Source organism: Gymnoscopelus microlampas, assembly GCF_963454915.1.
Source record: "Gymnoscopelus microlampas genome assembly, chromosome: 9".
Lineage (NCBI taxonomy): Eukaryota > Metazoa > Chordata > Actinopteri > Myctophiformes > Myctophidae > Gymnoscopelus > Gymnoscopelus microlampas.
In genome coordinates this window covers 55,312,094-55,330,219 of record NC_139946.1, presented here as the reverse complement: position 1 = coordinate 55,330,219, position 18,126 = coordinate 55,312,094, and the positions used below count along the sequence as shown (strand labels likewise).

Genomic DNA, 18,126 nt, shown 5'->3' with positions numbered 1-18,126 from the left:
GTGCCGGGACTTAACCCTCGCCGATGCCAGAGATTACAGGAAACTGAAGGACGCCATCCTCGCCACCCAGGGCTACAGCCTCCCAGCTCGAGCGCAGCGCTACCACAGCTGGGCCTACAACTCGGCCTTTCCACCCCGACCGCAGGTGGCGGCTCTACTGCGCAGCGCCCATAGCTGGCTTACCACCGGGGGAGATCCACCTATCATCGACCGCTTAGTGATCGACCGATGCATACGTTCGTTGCCGCCTGACGCCCGCAGATACGCCTCCCAAGTGAGTCCGAGTTCACTGGAGGCACTCGTGGCCCTCTTGGAGAACCACCAAGTGAGCGTGGACATGATGAGGACCACGCGCACCGAAGCCGCCAAGGGCCCTGGAGAGGAGAAGCCCGGCCGCGACCGTCGAAGATCGACGCCACCGAACCCACCTGCCGCCCGGACCGAGGCCGCGGTGGCCGAAGGGCCCACCCGAGGCCCACATCAACGCCGCTGCTATGTATGTGGACAGGCGGACCACATATCCTGGTCGTGTCCCGAGAGAGAGCGCGACGTTTCCATGGGGACAGCAGCCAGCTCCGACAGCGCGCGGCCCTGTCTGCACACCGGTACCAGCCCTCACCGCCAGACGCGCCTGCCCGTGAAGATAGGCCGAACCGACACGCACGCCCTGCTCGATTCCGGCAGCGCGGTGACTCTCGTACGAGCAGACCTGGCCGGAAAGCTCAGCTCCACCACCGTTCCAGTAACCTGTGTCCATGGTGATGTGCGTCACTATCCGGTGACACAGCTCCGCGTCCAGACGCCCCGGGGGGACGCAGTGGTGCCAGCCGGGGTCGTGCCCAACCTGCCCGTGCCACTGCTGATCGGCGCCGACTGCGTCCTCTTCGCCCGGTACTGGGACCCCGGCCTACTACGCGGCACAGCCCGCCACCGTCGCCGACGCGCCCCGCGCCCGGCGCCTCCAGGCGCGCTCCACGCCTGCCCCGCGTTTCGCGCCGCCACGCCGGCCGGCCTGAGTGACAGCTCCCCGGCAGGGGATGGGGGAGACGAGAGAGACGCGAGAGATGAGAGAGACGAGAGAGGTGAGAGGGACGAGAGAGACGAGAGAGACGAGAGAGATGAGAGGAGAGGAAAAGACCAGAGACGGGAGGTGGAGGGCACACAGGCCACTTCAAGCCAGGGGGCCGCGGGCCCCGCTGATGTTGCGGACCCCTTCGCCGAATTCCCCGGCGTCGAAGCTCTCGAACCACCCCGGGCTGGGGGGTTCGCCACGGCGCAGTGGACCGACCCGAATCTGGACATGGCGCGCCGGAACGTGGCCGCCATCGACGGAAAGAAATGTGAGGGGGTGAGTGCATTGAATCCCCCATTCTTCCTTGTAAAAAAAGACTTGTTATATCGGGGTGTGTTGGACAAGGGGGGGGACCTAGTCGAGCAACTACTGGTACCAAGAGAATATGTGTCACGGGTGTTATATTTAGGACACACGCACCAACTAGGAGCGCACTTAGGAATACAGAAGACATACGAGCGCATATTGGCCCGCTTCTACTGGCCCGGGGTTAAGCGGGCAGTAGAAGACTTTTGCAAGGGTTGCTCTGAATGTCAAAAGACCGCTCCACGGCCCACGTTTCATAATCCTCTGGTACCAATGCCGATAATCGAAGTGCCATTTTCACGCCTTGCCATGGACATTGTGGGCCCATTGCCAAAATCCAGTCGCGGTCACCGCTATATCTTCGTGATACTAGACTATGCCACTCGATATCCCGAGGCCATTCCCCTGCGGGCGGCCTCGGCTAAAGCGGTGGCCCACGAGTTGTTGATGCTGTTTAGTCGGGTGGGCATAGCAGAGGAAGTACTAACGGATCAAGGCACCTGTTTCATGTCCCGAGTAATGTCACAACTGTATAAATGGCTGAAAGTGAAGCGCATTCGCACCTCCGTCTACCACCCACAGACGGACGGTTTAGTCGAGAGGTTTAATCAAACTTTAAAAAAAATGCTGAAAAAACTAACGGATGTGGACGGGAAAGACTGGGACCAGTTGATTCCGTATGTGCTTTTTGCCATCAGAGAGGTACCACAATCGTCCACGGGGTTCTCACCATTTGAGCTGGTGTATGGCCGGAGGCCCCGTGGCCTATTGGACATCGCCAAGGAAGCCTGGGAGCGCCAGCCTTCTCCCCACCGCAGTGTGGTGGAACACGTGGAGCGTCTCCAGGCCCGGGCGAAGACCATATGGCCCCTGGTACGAGAGCATATGGAAAAAGCGCAACGGGACCAGGCTCGCATATACAATCGAGGCGCCACGCTCCGCGAGTTCCAGGTGGGAGAGAAGGTCCTGGTGTTGGTCCCCAGCTCGGAGTGCAAATTCCTGGCGAAGTGGCAGGGACCATACGAGGTCGTGGAGAAGATGGGGCCCGTGGACTATCGGGTGAGCCAGCCCGGCAGACGAAAAGGCTACCAAATCTACCATGTCAACATCTTGAAGAAGTGGATCTCAGCCCCCCGACTACCGCTGCCCGCGCTGATGACCACCGTGCCCGCGCAGACGTTGCCCCCGGTGCCCATAGGAGAAGACCTCGTCCCAGCCCAGACACAGGACATCAAGGACCTGCTGGGGCGGAACCGGGACATCTTCTCCGAACTCCCCGGCCGAACCACGCTCATCAGGCACGATATACGCACGGACCCTGGGAAAATAGTGCGCCAGCGGCCGTATCGAATCCCTGAAGCCAGACGAATTGCCATTAAAGAAGAGGTGGCCAAGATGCTAGAGTTGGGAGTTATCGAGGAGTCCTACAGTCCATGGTCCAGCCCGATCGTGATAGTGCCGAAGCCAGACGGGACGCTGCGCTTCTGTAATGACTTTCGAAAATTGAATGACGTCTCCGCCTTTGACGCATACCCGATGCCCCGAGTGGATGAACTGATCGAGCGCCTGGGCCCGGCCCGGTTCGTCAGCACGCTGGACCTGACCAAGGGTTACTGGCAGGTGCCGCTGACGGACCGGGCCAAGGCGAAGACAGCGTTCTCCACGCCCGACGGGCTGTTCCAATACACGGTGCTGCCGTTCGGAGTCCATGGCGCGCCCGCCACTTTCCAACGGCTGATGGACCGTGTACTCCGCCCCCACCGAGACTACGCTGCCGCTTACCTGGACGACATCGTGATCCACAGCCCGAGCTGGAGCCTCCATCTGCAGCACCTCCACGCCATCCTCGGGGCGCTCAGACGAGCCGGGCTGACGGCCAACGCCAAAAAGTGCCGCATCGGCCTGACGGAGACCGACTACTTGGGTTTCACGATCGGACGAGGGTGTGTGCGGCCCCAGACGCGTAAAGTGGAGCGGATTCGGGAATGGCCCCAGCCCAGGACAAAAAAGCAAGTAAAATCATTCCTTGGCCTCATGGCTTATTATCAAAAATGTGTAAAAAACTACTCTACTATTGCAGCCCCACTGTATGATCTGACATGTCAAAAGCGCCCCAACCACATTGTCTGGACGGCCGAGACGGAGGCCGCGTTCCAGACCTTGAAGAGCGCGCTCTGTGAGGAGCCAGTGTTAAAAGCCCCCGACTTCAGCCGGCCCTTCGTCCTCCACACAGACGCGTCGGGCACCGGGTTGGGGGCGGTCCTCGCACAGGTATTTGATGGCGAGGAGCATCCAATTACCTACGTGAGCAGAAAGTTACTAGACCATGAGAAAAATTATGCAACAGTGGAAAAAGAGTGTTTAGCGGTGAAATGGGCTATTCACCACCTACGTTATTACCTGTGGGGCCGTACCTTTACCCTCATTACAGATCATGCACCCCTAAAATGGATGGCCACCAACAAGGACCGGAACGCCAGAGTGACGCGGTGGTTCCTGGAGCTACAAGACTATTGTTTCAAGGTGGAGCACCGGCCCGGGAAGGACATCCCACACGCAGACGCCCTGTCCCGCATGTATGAAGTAGAGGAGCTGGAAGCCCCCGGACCAAGCGGCGGGCTTAGGGGGGGGATATGTGGAGTATCGCCACAATGCCGCCTGTCAGGTAAGCACCACACCAGGGAGAGGCCATGGGACAGAGACAGAGGGAGACCTCGCAGGGAGCGCACCAGCCTGGGCAGCGTCATAGAAGGGCGTTACCTGCCACTCACCATCATGAATCAGCCCCAACTGAGCGCAGCTGCGACGACAGGTTAGGTGTGGCACCAATCTACAAAAGTGGCTACTCTGTCTCAGTCTGGGATTGGCTCTCCTGGTGAATGGACGGGTGCTACAGGCGGCAACCTGTGGGAGTTAATCACACATACCGGAGCACAATGCATGGATACTGAGCGATGACGCTGTGGCGCACGGATCCAAACAAAGAGACATTGTGATGCATGTAAATACCCCGACCCGGGGTGAATTTTGAGTTGGACTTTATTATTTGAAGTTACATGAAAAGTAATACCAAGGGCCTGCGGGTCATATATCTGAAAAGGTGTCAAATAAATACCCTTAAGTGGGCTTGTACCCTGCATTTTGTGTTTGGCCTTGATCAGTTCCCCACAGTATGTATATATGTATATATATATATATATATATATACAATTTGACAATTTAAATCAATTTGATAAAAACTTTATCGCGATGCAAATAGCAGAGTGTGTGTAAAAAAATAAGAAAAGAAAATACAGGATATTTGTAAGACAGTTGATAAAAAAAATGTTTTCGGTCATTTGTTACTGCATTTGATTTGATTTTGATTTGATTTTATTAGACGTTATACAGGAAAAAAACACATGTTACATCATGTTCATTGTAGAAAACGTCAAGGATACAGACACAGAAAAGTCTTGCGACTTATTTTCATTGTGGTCCTTGTGGTCTGAGACAAACAACACTGCAACAAAATACATACAGGTAGACAGTACAGTAATAAATAAAACAATCAGTAACTACACTACCTACAGCATAAATACATATAATCACATTGCTAACATAAGTGACCCTATACTATTCTGCAACATTTTCTAAAAGCCATGCTTTGACCCTTATCTTAAAAAGGAGATGGCTGCTGGTGCTCTTTATAGTCAGGGGTAGTGAGTTCCAGTTAACTGCTCCTCCAAATCTAAATGAGCGTTTTCCCATGTCAGTGGTGAACTGAACGTGGGGCATGGTCAGGTCTGCTATGCTGGCTCTGGTTGGGTGGGAATGGGCTTCGCTACGCTTCTGAAAAAGCTTACAGAGGTACACAGGGGGCGCTGTGTGTTTATGTAGATGTTATAACACCAGGTTCAGCTGTAGTTGAACTGACCTGGCTGCCAGAGGGAGCCAACCCAACTGCTGGAAACATGGTCCCTTGCAGACAGCCCCAAGACAAGCCTGACCAACCTATTTTGAGAAACCTGCAACTTCTCTTTTAGGGCTTTGGTTAGGCCACCGTACCATGAGCCAATGGCATAATCGAAACAACATTGCAACGTGCATTGAAAAGAGGATAAGAGAAAACACAGTAGTGTAAAAAAAAAAAGAGAATAAAATACTGGATCCGTGTAAGAGAAATAGCAATGTCATCATTGAATACATTGACTTTCCCTGGTGTATATAAAATATTAAACTTACTGTATTCGGTGTGCGTGCGCACACATACGAGTTAGAGATAAAATAGAGATATAGAACATTACTGTACACATAGGCTATTATGTTAACAGTCTATCTCCAAAAACGAGCTGACGTCTTTGATTGATTGACTTATTGACAGGTGGTGTGAGTGAGAGTAAAGCTACGTCAGCAGACGTGTGTTGTGTGGAGCTGGCTCAGAACAAACGTCTGCTGTTCTGTGGACTGAAGACTGGAACCGTCTTGATCTACCCTCTGAGTAAATACACCTGTATTACTATTCATATAACTAATCTCTGTTATTATTAATTAGGGCTGGGACTTTAACTGTTTTTTTTCTCTCGATCAATTAATTACACTAGCGTGGCATACTGTATTACATCATATAATTGCTGTCTGCGGAAAATGATTACTAAACATTTCTGCCCCTTAGACCTTCCCCAGGAGACCCTGTGCATCCCGCCTCCAGAGAACCTTCCCAGGGTGCTCTGCCTGTCCATGGGCCCCAAGGAGAAGCGTCTGGCCGTGGGATACGAGGACGCCGTGTGTCTGTTTGAGGTGGCCATCCGGGACCGCTTCCCCACCGTGGACGGACCCCTGGCCAGGATGTCTCTGTCCCTCCTGCAGGTACCAAGGTCACCAACTAGTAGTAGTTAGTAGTTAGTAGTTAGTAGTTAGTAGTTAGTAGTTAGTAGTATTAGCAGTGGTGTAAAGTAACTAAGTACACTTACTCAAATACTGTACTTAAGTACACTTTTGAGGAATTTTTACTTTACTGGAGTACTTCCTATTTTCAATACTTTTACATCTACTCCATTTCATATCAGAGGCAAATATTGTACTTTTACTCCATTACAATTATTTGACAGCTTTAGTTACTAGCTACTTATTATTATTTGTAATTACTATTACAAAACATGCATGAACCACTTCAGCCCTATATACATTTCGGCCATTTGAAAATAGCCGATCTACAATGCGGCACATTGTGAGCTTGTAGATTTGCTATTTTCAAAAGATTTGTTTACATGTTGAACTTGTAAAATGGAACATTCTGCATCATGAGCACTTTTACTTTTGGTACTTTAAGTATATTTTGATGCTAATACTTTTGTACTTTTACTGAAGTAAAATTTAGATTTCCGGACTTTTACTTGTCACATATTTCCACATTGCGGTATAATGATACTTTTACTTAAGTAAATAACATGTGAGTACTTTGAACCACTACTGAGTATGAATATGTAATACTTCACACAGGCTCCTCTGTCCTGCATGGCTCTGATGGCCGACCGCAGACTGATCTACGGGACGACCAGCGGAGACGTCACCATGATGGACTTTAACCATGACTCTACTTCCTCTCTGCATGCTCACTGTAGCAAGGTGACAGACAGACAGACAGACAGACAGACAGACAGACAGACAGACAGACAGACAGACAGACAGACAGACATCATAACATATACAGTACATATTCTAGTTCATATTGACATGATATCTACTGCGTTCAGCGTTGCCAGGTCTATTTATTATAATTTCTCCCCAAGATTTTTTTTGAAAATATCTGATCTACAAGCACACAACGCGTCGCATCGCGACGCGTTGTGTGCTTGTAGATCAGCTATTTTCAAATAGCTGATGTACGTATATGTTTAAAGTGCTAAAAGTCGCTTCTTTTGGGCTTGTTTTCCTAGACCTGGTTGCTTGTTTCTCTCACAGAATCTGGCAACGCTGATTGCGTTGTGTGGTGTTGTGATGTGTGTTTTGTTGTGTTGTGTATTAGGTGACCTGCGTCACTCTGGGTAATTGGGGCGGTCACGCTATGGTGGGGTCAGTGTGTTGTAATGTTGTGTGTTTTGTTGTGTTGGTGTTTGTTAGGTGACCTGCGTGGCCCTGGGTCATTCGGGGGGTCACGCTCTGGTCGGGTCCGAAGACGCCGTTCAGAGGCTGTGGTCGTTGACCCCCGTGACCTTGGACCACACCATGGAATACAAGGTCAGCTGTGATCTCATAACATCAATACACAAAGGGATAAGTGTCGGGTAGTTGGTCATTATGGACACAGTATTCCCGACAGGGTGATTATGCACCGACGCAGAGAGGAGGTGCATAATCACCCTGAATAAGCGGCAATTATCCTGCTTATTACGCGGCTACTTAATAAATAAATGTATAAATTGACCCAAAGGTAACAACAAGACAAAGTATATCCTTGCTTACAGCAATGAAAGTATTCCAAAAACACGCTCGCCCCCATTGTTTTCGCGGAAAAGCAGTGAATACCACGTGAATACCGGCCGGATTTGCCCCGGGGCGACTGTGTTTTGGGGCGAGCGTTTTGGTATTCTTCCATAAGTTAATGCTGGCCGTCCGCCCTGCGCAACACGGTCGCCTCGGAAAACAAGGAAGTGTTGATCAAATAGAATATATTTTCGGTTACTCATGCATCGTCTATTTCTCACTTCAAATGTTTTCATAAACATTCTTGAGAGCAACGTTTAGTTGTAAATGACATGGTGTGTGTGTTCACATGGCTGTCATGTTGGATACAGCATGAGTCTTTGATTAGACAGGTTGATTTGAGCAGGTGTTCTGAGTCTCTGATTAGACAGAGGTCTGTTTTTGAGCTCATCGGTCTTTATCCAGAAATAACACACCGCTGACTTCAGTGATTGACCAATCAGAAGCAAGCATTCAACCAAGCCATGTACTAAATTGTTTTAATTAATACATTATTTAATTTATTTTTAACCACTTCCAACCTGGTGTCTCAGGTGTTTTAGGTAGAAGAAAAGAATGTCAAAGGAAAAAAGAAAGAAAATCAATTATTCATGATTTCCAAAAACATGTAACAGATCTGCTTGCTCACCTCCTTCTCAGAGAGTGACCAATAACCATAATAATCATAATAATGTGATCGTTGTGTATTGTCAGGGTTTCTTCTTCGAGGGCGTGGTCTGTGCAGCCTTCTCAGAGAACGACCAGTTCGTCTTCACGGGATCCCAGGACCGAACGGTCAAAATCTGGGCCGTTTCCACAGGTACGATACTCTCATTAGCACACCCTGGTGGCCAGAGGAAGTTTTTACAGGTATGTTACTCTCATTAGCACACCCTGGTGGCCAGAGGTAGTTTCTACAGGTGTGTAGGGCTGTCACAAATGAATCATGATTATTTTTTATTACATTTCTGGCATTAAATGTTGGAACATACGTGTACGTACAAAGTCTCTCGAGAACCGTACGACCGATCGACTTCAAACTCGGCACGGGCGTCGCAGACGACCCGAGGGAGTGCCACGCCCGGCACCGAGTCAGTCGGATAGGCAGTTAGTTGTCCAGAACCGCCGATTGGACCGCTATGTCCATATATGGGCATGGCCATAATTGCCCATAAATGGGACCGATGGAATTCAAACTTGCTGTGCGTATCGGTGTGTATTCATTTAGGGAATGCTTCTAGGCTAGGGCTTCTATTGGTTCTACTGAGTGAAGACCCGCCGCCTCACTGCCCTTCCAGCCAATAGCATTTGTTGTCCGAGTTCCAAGATGGTGGATTTGAATTCGCCGAAAAAGTGTCTTCCTAACGGGTCTGTAGAAACCAATGGGTGACGTCTGCATTTTAATCCGAACGGCGGCCATTTTCTCATAGTTATAATGTATCAGAGTGCAATTCATCTCCCTACCCATAGGGTTGCGTAGTTGAAAGCATATGATGGAAATGTTGGGAAAATGGCCACCGATCAGATTAAAATGTTTTTTTATTGTACGGAAGACACGGGTACTTAGACCCGGGTGTTTTAACGGGGTCAGCACTTTATATCTGGAATGTGAACGTTTATGTAGATGTACGGGTTGTAAATGGAGAAATTTCTAAAACCAGGAACAAGTTGCGCCATGATGCTTGTGACATGTGTGAGTGTCATGTGAACCATGGCTAGAGCTGATGGTGCGCCTTCCTACAAATATCTTCCTACAATTCCACAAACCTGTGAGGCCAAACCTCTGAGCCCAAACATTTTTCTGCCCGGTTCTCCTCAGTGCCTGGAGCTATTGATCTCAAATTGCGCACATTCATTCACCATTACGATGTGCATCGGACTGCGAAGCCCGTTTTTCGATATCACTAAATCTCAGCTGTTTATTCGCATTTTTATGTCAAAAAATGTTCTGCCCGGTTCTCCTCAGTGCCTTGAGCTATTGATCTCAAATAGCGCACAGCCATTGACCATTACCATGTGCATGTGACTGCGAAGCCCGTTTTTCGAGTCATCAATCACTAAATCTCAGCTGTTTATTTGCATTTTTATGTCAAAGAATGTCGCCATGCTCGCATCTACAGCCCCACTGCGTTACACTGTTGAGCGAACACTCGCCTCTGCGTGCGGTGCGACGGGACGCGCGACAGGACGTGCAATAACCCCACGTTTGCAACTACTTTCGCCTGCGCACTTCACCGGGTATGGTCTAGTAATAATAATAATAATAATAATTCATACCGTATACCTCCCACCAGGTCACCTGCTGTACGTCCAGTACGTCTACTCTCCTCTGGTTGCCATGGTGACACACAGGAACGGTTTTGTGGGGTTGTCCCGGTCGGGCCGGGTCGTCAAGGAAGTGTTCCGCTGCCCGGACGACCTGGGAGCGGAACACAACCCGGTGAGGAACGTCAAGGCCCAGTACCGCGTCACGTCGCGCCAGCACAACCCCACCCCGGAGGGGGAGGAGTCGTCCCGGACGAGCCCCCAGCATGCCAGCAACTTCCGCGACTACAACCCCGCCCACTTTAACATCAACTTCCTGAGCATCGCGGCCGTAGCGAGGCTGTTTAAAAAGCCGCGAGGAGCTAAACCTGAGAGCGAGACGCTGCAATGACACGACACGACAAGCACAAGAACCACCAGGTCCACTCCGATCCTTGCGTTTGACCATTTATTACGCTATATATATATATATATATATATATATATATATATATATATATATATATATATATATATATACTTACATCACCTTTAAATTACAGGCATTTACATCCAAAATGAAAGATGAAAAACATATAATAGTAGTGGTTTATGTTCAACATAGTTTTAAATTAATTATCATGAATTCTGCAGTGGCTGCTTATCATTCTAGCACATGTTAGCTATTAAGCTACACGGTAATTGCCAACGGTGATCTTGACTTTTGTTTATTCAAAAAATATATACACTATTTATAGTCAATGAATAATTTCTGATAAACGGTAGAATCTAAACTAATAGGTTTTAACGTGACTTAAGAATGTGATCGAAGACAACAGACCACTGGTTTGTTCATTGTCTCCGCCAGGCCCCTGTCCGTGCATCAGTGGTGTAAAGTAACTAAGTACATTTACTCAATACTGTAATTAAGTACAATTTTTAGGTAGTTGTACTTTACTTGAGTATTTCCAATATCCAAAAATGTTACGATCTGCTATTTTCTAAAGATTTTTATACATTTGAAAACTTGAAATGGGACGTGCTGCATAATGAGTACTTTCTACTTTTGGTACTTTAACTACATTTTGATACCAATACTTTTGTACTTTTATTCAAGTACGACAAATTTTCCGCCATGTCCCACTTTCTTCAAAATGACAAAAGAAACAAACTCCTACACCCGGCGTTGTCCCATAACTCATGCCACTCGGTACACAACGTGATCGAGATGTATATCTGTCTGTCAGATGGTTCGTATTCCATTCCGATTGACCGACTTCCAAAGTTTGCGAGCCTCGGGGCACGGGCAACCCGGCCTGGCAGAGACCTGCGCTCCGAAGAGCGTACTTTTCTAGTTTTAATTCATTTTAATTTTCATTGTTATTCATAATATTATTAAAATGATGTGAGTCAGAGAGACTTCAATGGAGCTAACGCATTTAGTACTGTAATCCTTATTGAACTGAATTTGTATATTGTCATAGTACACATTTTATTATATATATTTATTACATCTATTTATATTGTGTCATAGTACACGTTTATATTTATTATATCTATTTATATTGTGTCCAGAGCATTAGCGAGTTCTGTCTGCTGTGTCCCTCACTGTTTTAACAGATCTGAGACTAAAATAACAACTAAAGTGTCATTCTACCGCTTTCCTGGCAACGACAAAGAGGAGAGGAAATGGTTATATTATATATATATATATATATATATATATATATATATATATATATATATATATATATATATATATATATATAAAATATTAAACAATATATAATAATAATAAATACTAATATATAATGAATATAAATATATATATTATCCTACTTTTTACTGTCTATGATATTAGCATTAAGACCCTTATTAACCCTCATTGGTTCATTTCTGAGAAAGGAGGTTATTGTAAAAACATTTACGGGTTCCAACATGTTGTTTACAATGAAGAGTGGACGGTGCTTGGTGCCTTTTGGACCCGGACGTGACGTCGGACTTAAAAACCTAATACTTTAACCCAGTAAGACGGGGAACACATCTGTGTCATTTTTAGATTTCTTTGGCTATTCAAACATAGCAGATCTACAAGCTCATAGCCCGGCAACGAGTGCTATGAGCTTATGTAGATCTGCTATTTTTGGGGGGAAATCGTGAAAATGTGTGTTTTATAGCGAACATTTTTTACTCCGATCCGTGCGACCTGTGCGTCCCTGGAATAACATATTTTGAGATGGGGGTCCATGGCCAAATACATATCATTTTGGGGGTCCTTGACATGGAAAAGTTGGAGCACCACTGATATAGAAACTAACACTGTTAGGATTTAAAAAAACATTTTTACATATGTATTTGGCCACGGACCCCCATCTAAAAAGATTGTGTTCCAGGGACCCTCATGAAGCAAAACTTTGTGTAAAAAATGTTGGCTTTGAAAAATATATATTCAAAGAATTGCACAAATTTCCACAATTTTTCTAAAACAGAAGATCTACAAGCTCATAGTGCGGCACCGAGTGCCGCGCAATGAGCTTGTAGATCTGCTCTTTTTGAATAGCCAAAGACATCAAAAAATGACACAGACACGTTCCCGGTCTTAATGGGTTAAGTTTGAATGTACCGGCATCGCAATGAAAACATATTTTTCAAGGTTTAAAAAAACTAAAATACAATGACAACTTTTAAAACGTAAATACATTTATATTCATGTTATTATTATCCATCAGATCTCTGTGTTTTGCTCATTATTTGACGGGCCCACTTGCAATATCCTGACGGCCCACAAGTGGGGCCCCGGCCCGTAGGTTGAGAACCACTGGTTTGTAATAACTCGTTTGTACCATTAATTAAAAACAAAAAAAACACAATAAACATTAAGTCCAGCACTTTGACTCAGGGATCATGATTGTCATTAATTGACAAATAATAGTGATTAATGATTTAGATGTGTTTTTGACATTGAACCATAGAGTCTATGGTTCAATGTCATAAAGGGTTCCCCAATAGGCGGCCCACGGGCCATTTGCGGCCCGCGAGAGGCAACTGTACGGCCCGCAACGACTCTTGTCATAAAAAAAAAGAAAAAACATATCTGTGTTACTCTTCAAGCAGACTGACAAACACATCTGTAAGTAAATTGTTGATTCTGGACTTATTTTGATTTTCGGTACAACTGGCTGCTGTTAATCTGTACTTTTCAAGCAGACTGTAACAACCAAATATTTTAAGTAAATGGTTGATTCTCAAGTGCATTTTTTCGTTGTGTGACCCTCAACACAGGACTTAAGAATCCCAGGCCTAAAATAACACAGTGTCAAATTATCTAGATTAGAGGGGAAAAAAACAAATAAAAAACTAAGAAATGTGCTCACGCGTGCACGATTTGGGGCCCAATGCCCCTGGCCCTCTGCATGGTACCCGAGACATAATTTGGCCCTTGGGGAAAAGTCATTGGGGAACCCTGTCATAGACTGTATAAAAGAGATGGACAAAGTCACGCCCCCAGACTCTACGGGCCGTAAATGAAGCCTATTTTTCAATGATTTCAAATCCGCCATCTTTAATATATACGGACAGACCCACACACACGGTCAAGTGCAGAGTGGCCGGCACCTCTAAAAATTAATTCATTCTATGACAGTCTTGGATCCAAGGCTAGCCAATCCACGAAGCCGATGGGATAGGTTGACCAATCAAGGATCAGCTCATGTCTGCTCATCTCCTTCGTCCAAAGTGATCACCGTAGCAACCGCAACCAGAGGCATCATTTCAGGAAAAAAATGAAAACTAGAGTAGTGGCTCTCAAAGTGGGGCCCGGGACCCCCAGAGGTCGTTGAGGGGGTTCCAGAGGGTCCCCAGCTAAATTAGTTAATATAGCATGACAATCAGTTTAACCACCTCTTCCCCGATCTACAAGCTCACAATGTGTTGCAATGTGACGCTTTGTGAGCTTGTACAGTAGATATGAGTGGATGAAACATTTGGAATGTTTTTGAAACATCGACTAAAATCTTGTGTGTGTTTTCCACTTCCTGTCGATTTGATCCAATGAAATCCAATGAAACTGGTCAGATGACCAATGATATCCAATGAAATCGACAGGAAGTGGAAAACACACAGCCTAGGAAACAGGTGAATAGGGGTCCCTGGCACAAACATATTTTCAGATGGGGGTCCGAGGACAAATACATATTAATTAAAACATATTAATACAGATTTAAGTTTGAGAACCACTGAACTAGAGGGTGGCTAAATAGTGTTAATTAATTAACACAATTAACACAAAGGTCTTAAGGGCTTATCTATGAATCATTATCATCCATATCTAACAACTAATACTGTATATTAAATCTGTACATTTCTACATTTGTTGCCGTCCTGATAATAAATACGCTTCCTTCTGAATTCAGTTTTTATTCCATTTATTCATTTATTCCATGTATTTATTTATGTAGAAACAGGTTGTAATACTAAGTTGGCAAACAGTCTTTGTGTCCATAAGGTGCAGTCAGTCCCAGGTTCTCAGCGGGTGACATTTTATCCGTTTCCTGTTCCCGCCTTATTGTCTCACAGCACCGGCTGCGTCACACACACACACACACACACACACACACACACACACACACACACACACACACACACACACACACACACACACACACAGGAAGTTCCATCCACTCCCATGATATTGATTTGATTTCCTTTTTTCCCCCCATATATCGTGGGCAGTGTTGCCAGATTCTGTGAGAGAAACAGGCAACCAGGTCTAGGAAAACCAGCCCAAAAGAAGCGACTATGGGGCCACATGAGCACTTTAACATATACAGTACATCAGCTATTTGAAAATAGCAGATCTACAAGCTCACAACGCGTCGCGATGTGAGCTTGTAGATTGGCTATTTTCAAATAAAATCTTGCGGGGAAATTATAATAAGCAGATCTGGCAACCCTGATCATGGGAGTGGATGGAACTTCCGGTGACTCGGCGCACGCGCGCGCGTGTGTGTGTGTGTGTGTGTGTGTGTGTGTGTGTGTGTGTGTGTGTGTGTGTGTGGACGCAGCTTTTCTGTGATTGGCAGCAGCTTGGAACAGGAATCACATCATGTAGTGTAGTCTACATCCTGTTGCCAGGTGGTACCAGGAGGTGGTGGTACCACACGGTACCAGAGGTTCCTCATCATTCTGGGTACCAGGAGGTATATCGGTACAGCTGTGTCAGGCGTCACTCATCATCGTCAAAGGGATGAGCCGGGTACCAGTAGCTGTCTTTCCTCTCTCTGCTGCGGGAGGCTCCTCTGTGCTCCTCACTGAGCTTCTTCTGCAGGAGGACCTTCTTGATCCGGGAGACCTGAGCCGCAGCCAGCGAGATCATACACACCTGACCGTAGAACATAAGATCATACACACCTGACCGTAGAACATAAGATCATACACACCTGACCGTAGAACATAAGATCATACACACCTGACCGTAGAACATAAGATCATACACACCTGACCGTAGAACATAAGATCATACACACCTGACCGTAGAACATAAGATAAGACACATCATAAGATAAGACACACCTGACCGTAGAACATAAGATCATACACACCTGACCGTAGAACATAAGATAATACACACCTGACCGTAGAACATAAGATAAGACCAGTGGCGTGCACAGACATTTTGAGGGGCAGGTGCTCAAGTAAATTATACTTTTTTTTGGTTTACTTGGTATGCTCTTTTTTCCCTCTACACCTATTAGCAGGGCGGAATTTTGATACCATAGTGCACTTGGTGATACAAGCGCGAAATTTGGCACAGATGACCTTCATATGACCCTAATTGATAATCAACCTCTGGCCACGCGGAATTCCTAACATTTCAAGATGGCCACCACCAGTTTTCAAAATGGCTGCAACTGGGCCAATGTGTTGGACTATATCGCTTTGCTGGGGCTTATTTTAATATAAGAGAATATTTTCTGGAGGTATTCCTACCAAGTAAGATAAAAAATAACATTAGGTTCCAATATGGTGGCATATTTTCCAATATGGCTGCCGATAAATTGCAGAAATGTGCATCTGCTTATGGTTTATCCACATGAGCTTGTAGTACATGTATTTGTATTAATTACCATACACAGAATCCATGGAACATTTGAAAGTGATTTATTAGCTTGGTAAAGCTTAGTGCTTACTTTTTGTTTTGTTATCAAGTCATTATAAACACATTTTCATTTACAATGGTTGCTGGGCAAGTGACAGGCCAGTGTACTAGCAACTGCAACCACAGAGGGGTGTGCAGATGAGTCCAAACTTAAAGCATTTGCAGTGTCCAGAACATGCTATTTTACATCCACATCGTGTCAGCTTCTGGCATAATTTGGCAAACAGGACTGCACAAGAGTGACTGGCCCCATATATGTCCTGCTTGGAATGCACTTCACTTGCATTCACTTCCTTGTAGGAACTACTACTATGAAGTTCTATCGTACATGAGTACTATGAACTCCTCAATGACTTGCTTATGTTTATCATTTATTGCAACAGGTGTTGAACCTAATTTGGAGAAGTTGTTTGCCATGCTGACCTTTTTCACTTTCCATGGAAGGACGAAACTGTGTGGCATCCCCTGAATGCATGAAAGAAGCAAAGACCTGATGACTTTGATCCAATAGCTGATGCAATTTCATGCATCTGAGATACTTCCCTCCTTCCAAAGGCAATCCACAGCTAATTCAAGCCAAGTCTTGGAACAAGTGAAACTGTTATGTCAACAATGTCAGTATCTGAGGCAGAGCTGCAGAGTATAGCATCTGACACATCATGATTCGCAGCTCAGATACTGACGTTGTTGTCATAGCAGTTGCACTTGTTCATATTAAGTAAGTCTGAGACTTATTGTCAGTATCAGCTGAGAACGCAGGGGTCTTATAGACCCCCTGGTATTGCTGAGGTGGAGCGCCACACTCACCGTACCTACTCCTACACTGATCCTGATCGAACCTATGACCATGTGATCCGAAGGTGAAAGCTCTACCGACTGAGCTACCCAGACACAAAGACTTTTGTCCTTCCACGGAAAGAGAAAAAGGTCAGCACCTGTTTGAGAAAATATCCCTATATATATCTAAGTTTTTGTATTTATTGGTGAACATATTGAAAAGTTTGTTGCCCTAGGTCATTAAAAAGCCACCAAATCACTTTAAAATGTGCTATAAATTGATTCTGTGTATGGTAATTAATACAAATACATGTGCTACAAGCTCATGTGAATGTACATTTATGCAATTTATCGGCAGCCATATTGGAAAATATGCCGCCATATTGGAACCTAATATTATTATTTTTTATCTTACTTGGTAGAAATACCTTCAGAACATATTCTCCTATATTAAAATAAGGGGGAAATCAAAGATTTACAGCCCCAGCAAAGTGATATAGTCTAAAATGTTGTCCCAGTTGCAGCCATTTTGAAAACTGGTGGTGGCCATCTTGAAATCTTAGGATTTTTGCGTGGCCAGAGGTTGATTATCAATTAGGGTCATATGAAGGACATCTGTGCCAAATTTCACGCTTGTATCACCAAGTGCACTATCGTGTATTGAAAACGGCAAAATTCCGCCCTGCTATATACCTCTTTGCCAAAAATAGCAGATCTACAAGCTCACAACGCCTCGCAGCGCGAGGCGTTGTGAGCTTGTAGATCTGCTATTTTTGGCTAAAGTTCTCCTCAGAAAAGGGATGCTAGGTTTCGAGTGGTTATGGTAAAAAGAAAAATCATATCACATAAAGATTTGGCGGACCCCCTGTAGTAACTCTGAGGACCCCCTAGGGGTCCCGGACCCCCTGTTGAAGACCCCTGCTGTAAACGGAAAAACAACAACTTTTTTTTCCTTTTTTTTTTCAAAAGGGCACTTCTGGTCAAGAGGGCAAAGGGCAGGTGCTCTAGCACCACCTAGAGTCTATCTGTGCACGTCCCTGAAAGTCTATGAGAGCCGGCGATCGGGCGAAGTGGGCGGGGGGGCGATGGAAGATGGATTTTCTTTATCTTTTTGGGCGATATCGCC

The 18,126-nt window shown here is 45.9% G+C and overlaps 2 protein-coding genes across 3 annotated transcripts in view; one reads left to right on the top strand and one right to left on the bottom strand.

Annotated features, from left to right (window-relative positions):
- The window catches only part of nwd1 (NACHT and WD repeat domain containing 1), a 44,269-nt gene extending 33,753 nt beyond the window's left edge, over positions 1–10,516 (top strand). The window contains exons 21-26 of the mRNA XM_084066252.1: positions 5,742–5,858; positions 6,033–6,226; positions 6,860–6,985; positions 7,481–7,597; positions 8,537–8,642; positions 10,117–10,516. Of these exons, the coding sequence (XP_083922378.1) occupies positions 5,742–5,858; positions 6,033–6,226; positions 6,860–6,985; positions 7,481–7,597; positions 8,537–8,642; positions 10,117–10,478 (1,022 nt within the window). The 3' untranslated portion in view covers positions 10,479–10,516. The remainder of the gene's footprint in view (positions 1–5,741; positions 5,859–6,032; positions 6,227–6,859; positions 6,986–7,480; positions 7,598–8,536; positions 8,643–10,116) is intronic.
- A 3,992-nt stretch (positions 10,517–14,508) lies between these two features.
- LOC311052547 (tetraspanin-33) overlaps positions 14,509–18,126 on the bottom strand; it is a 10,077-nt gene continuing 6,459 nt past the window's right edge. The window contains exon 8 of one of the 2 annotated variants that reach the window (XM_084067547.1): positions 14,509–15,446. In XM_084067547.1, the coding sequence (XP_083923673.1) occupies positions 15,291–15,446 (156 nt within the window). In that variant the 3' untranslated portion in view covers positions 14,509–15,290. Of the gene's footprint in view, positions 15,447–17,791 lie in introns of those variants that run through there. The other variant, XM_084067548.1, reaches the window with a different exon arrangement.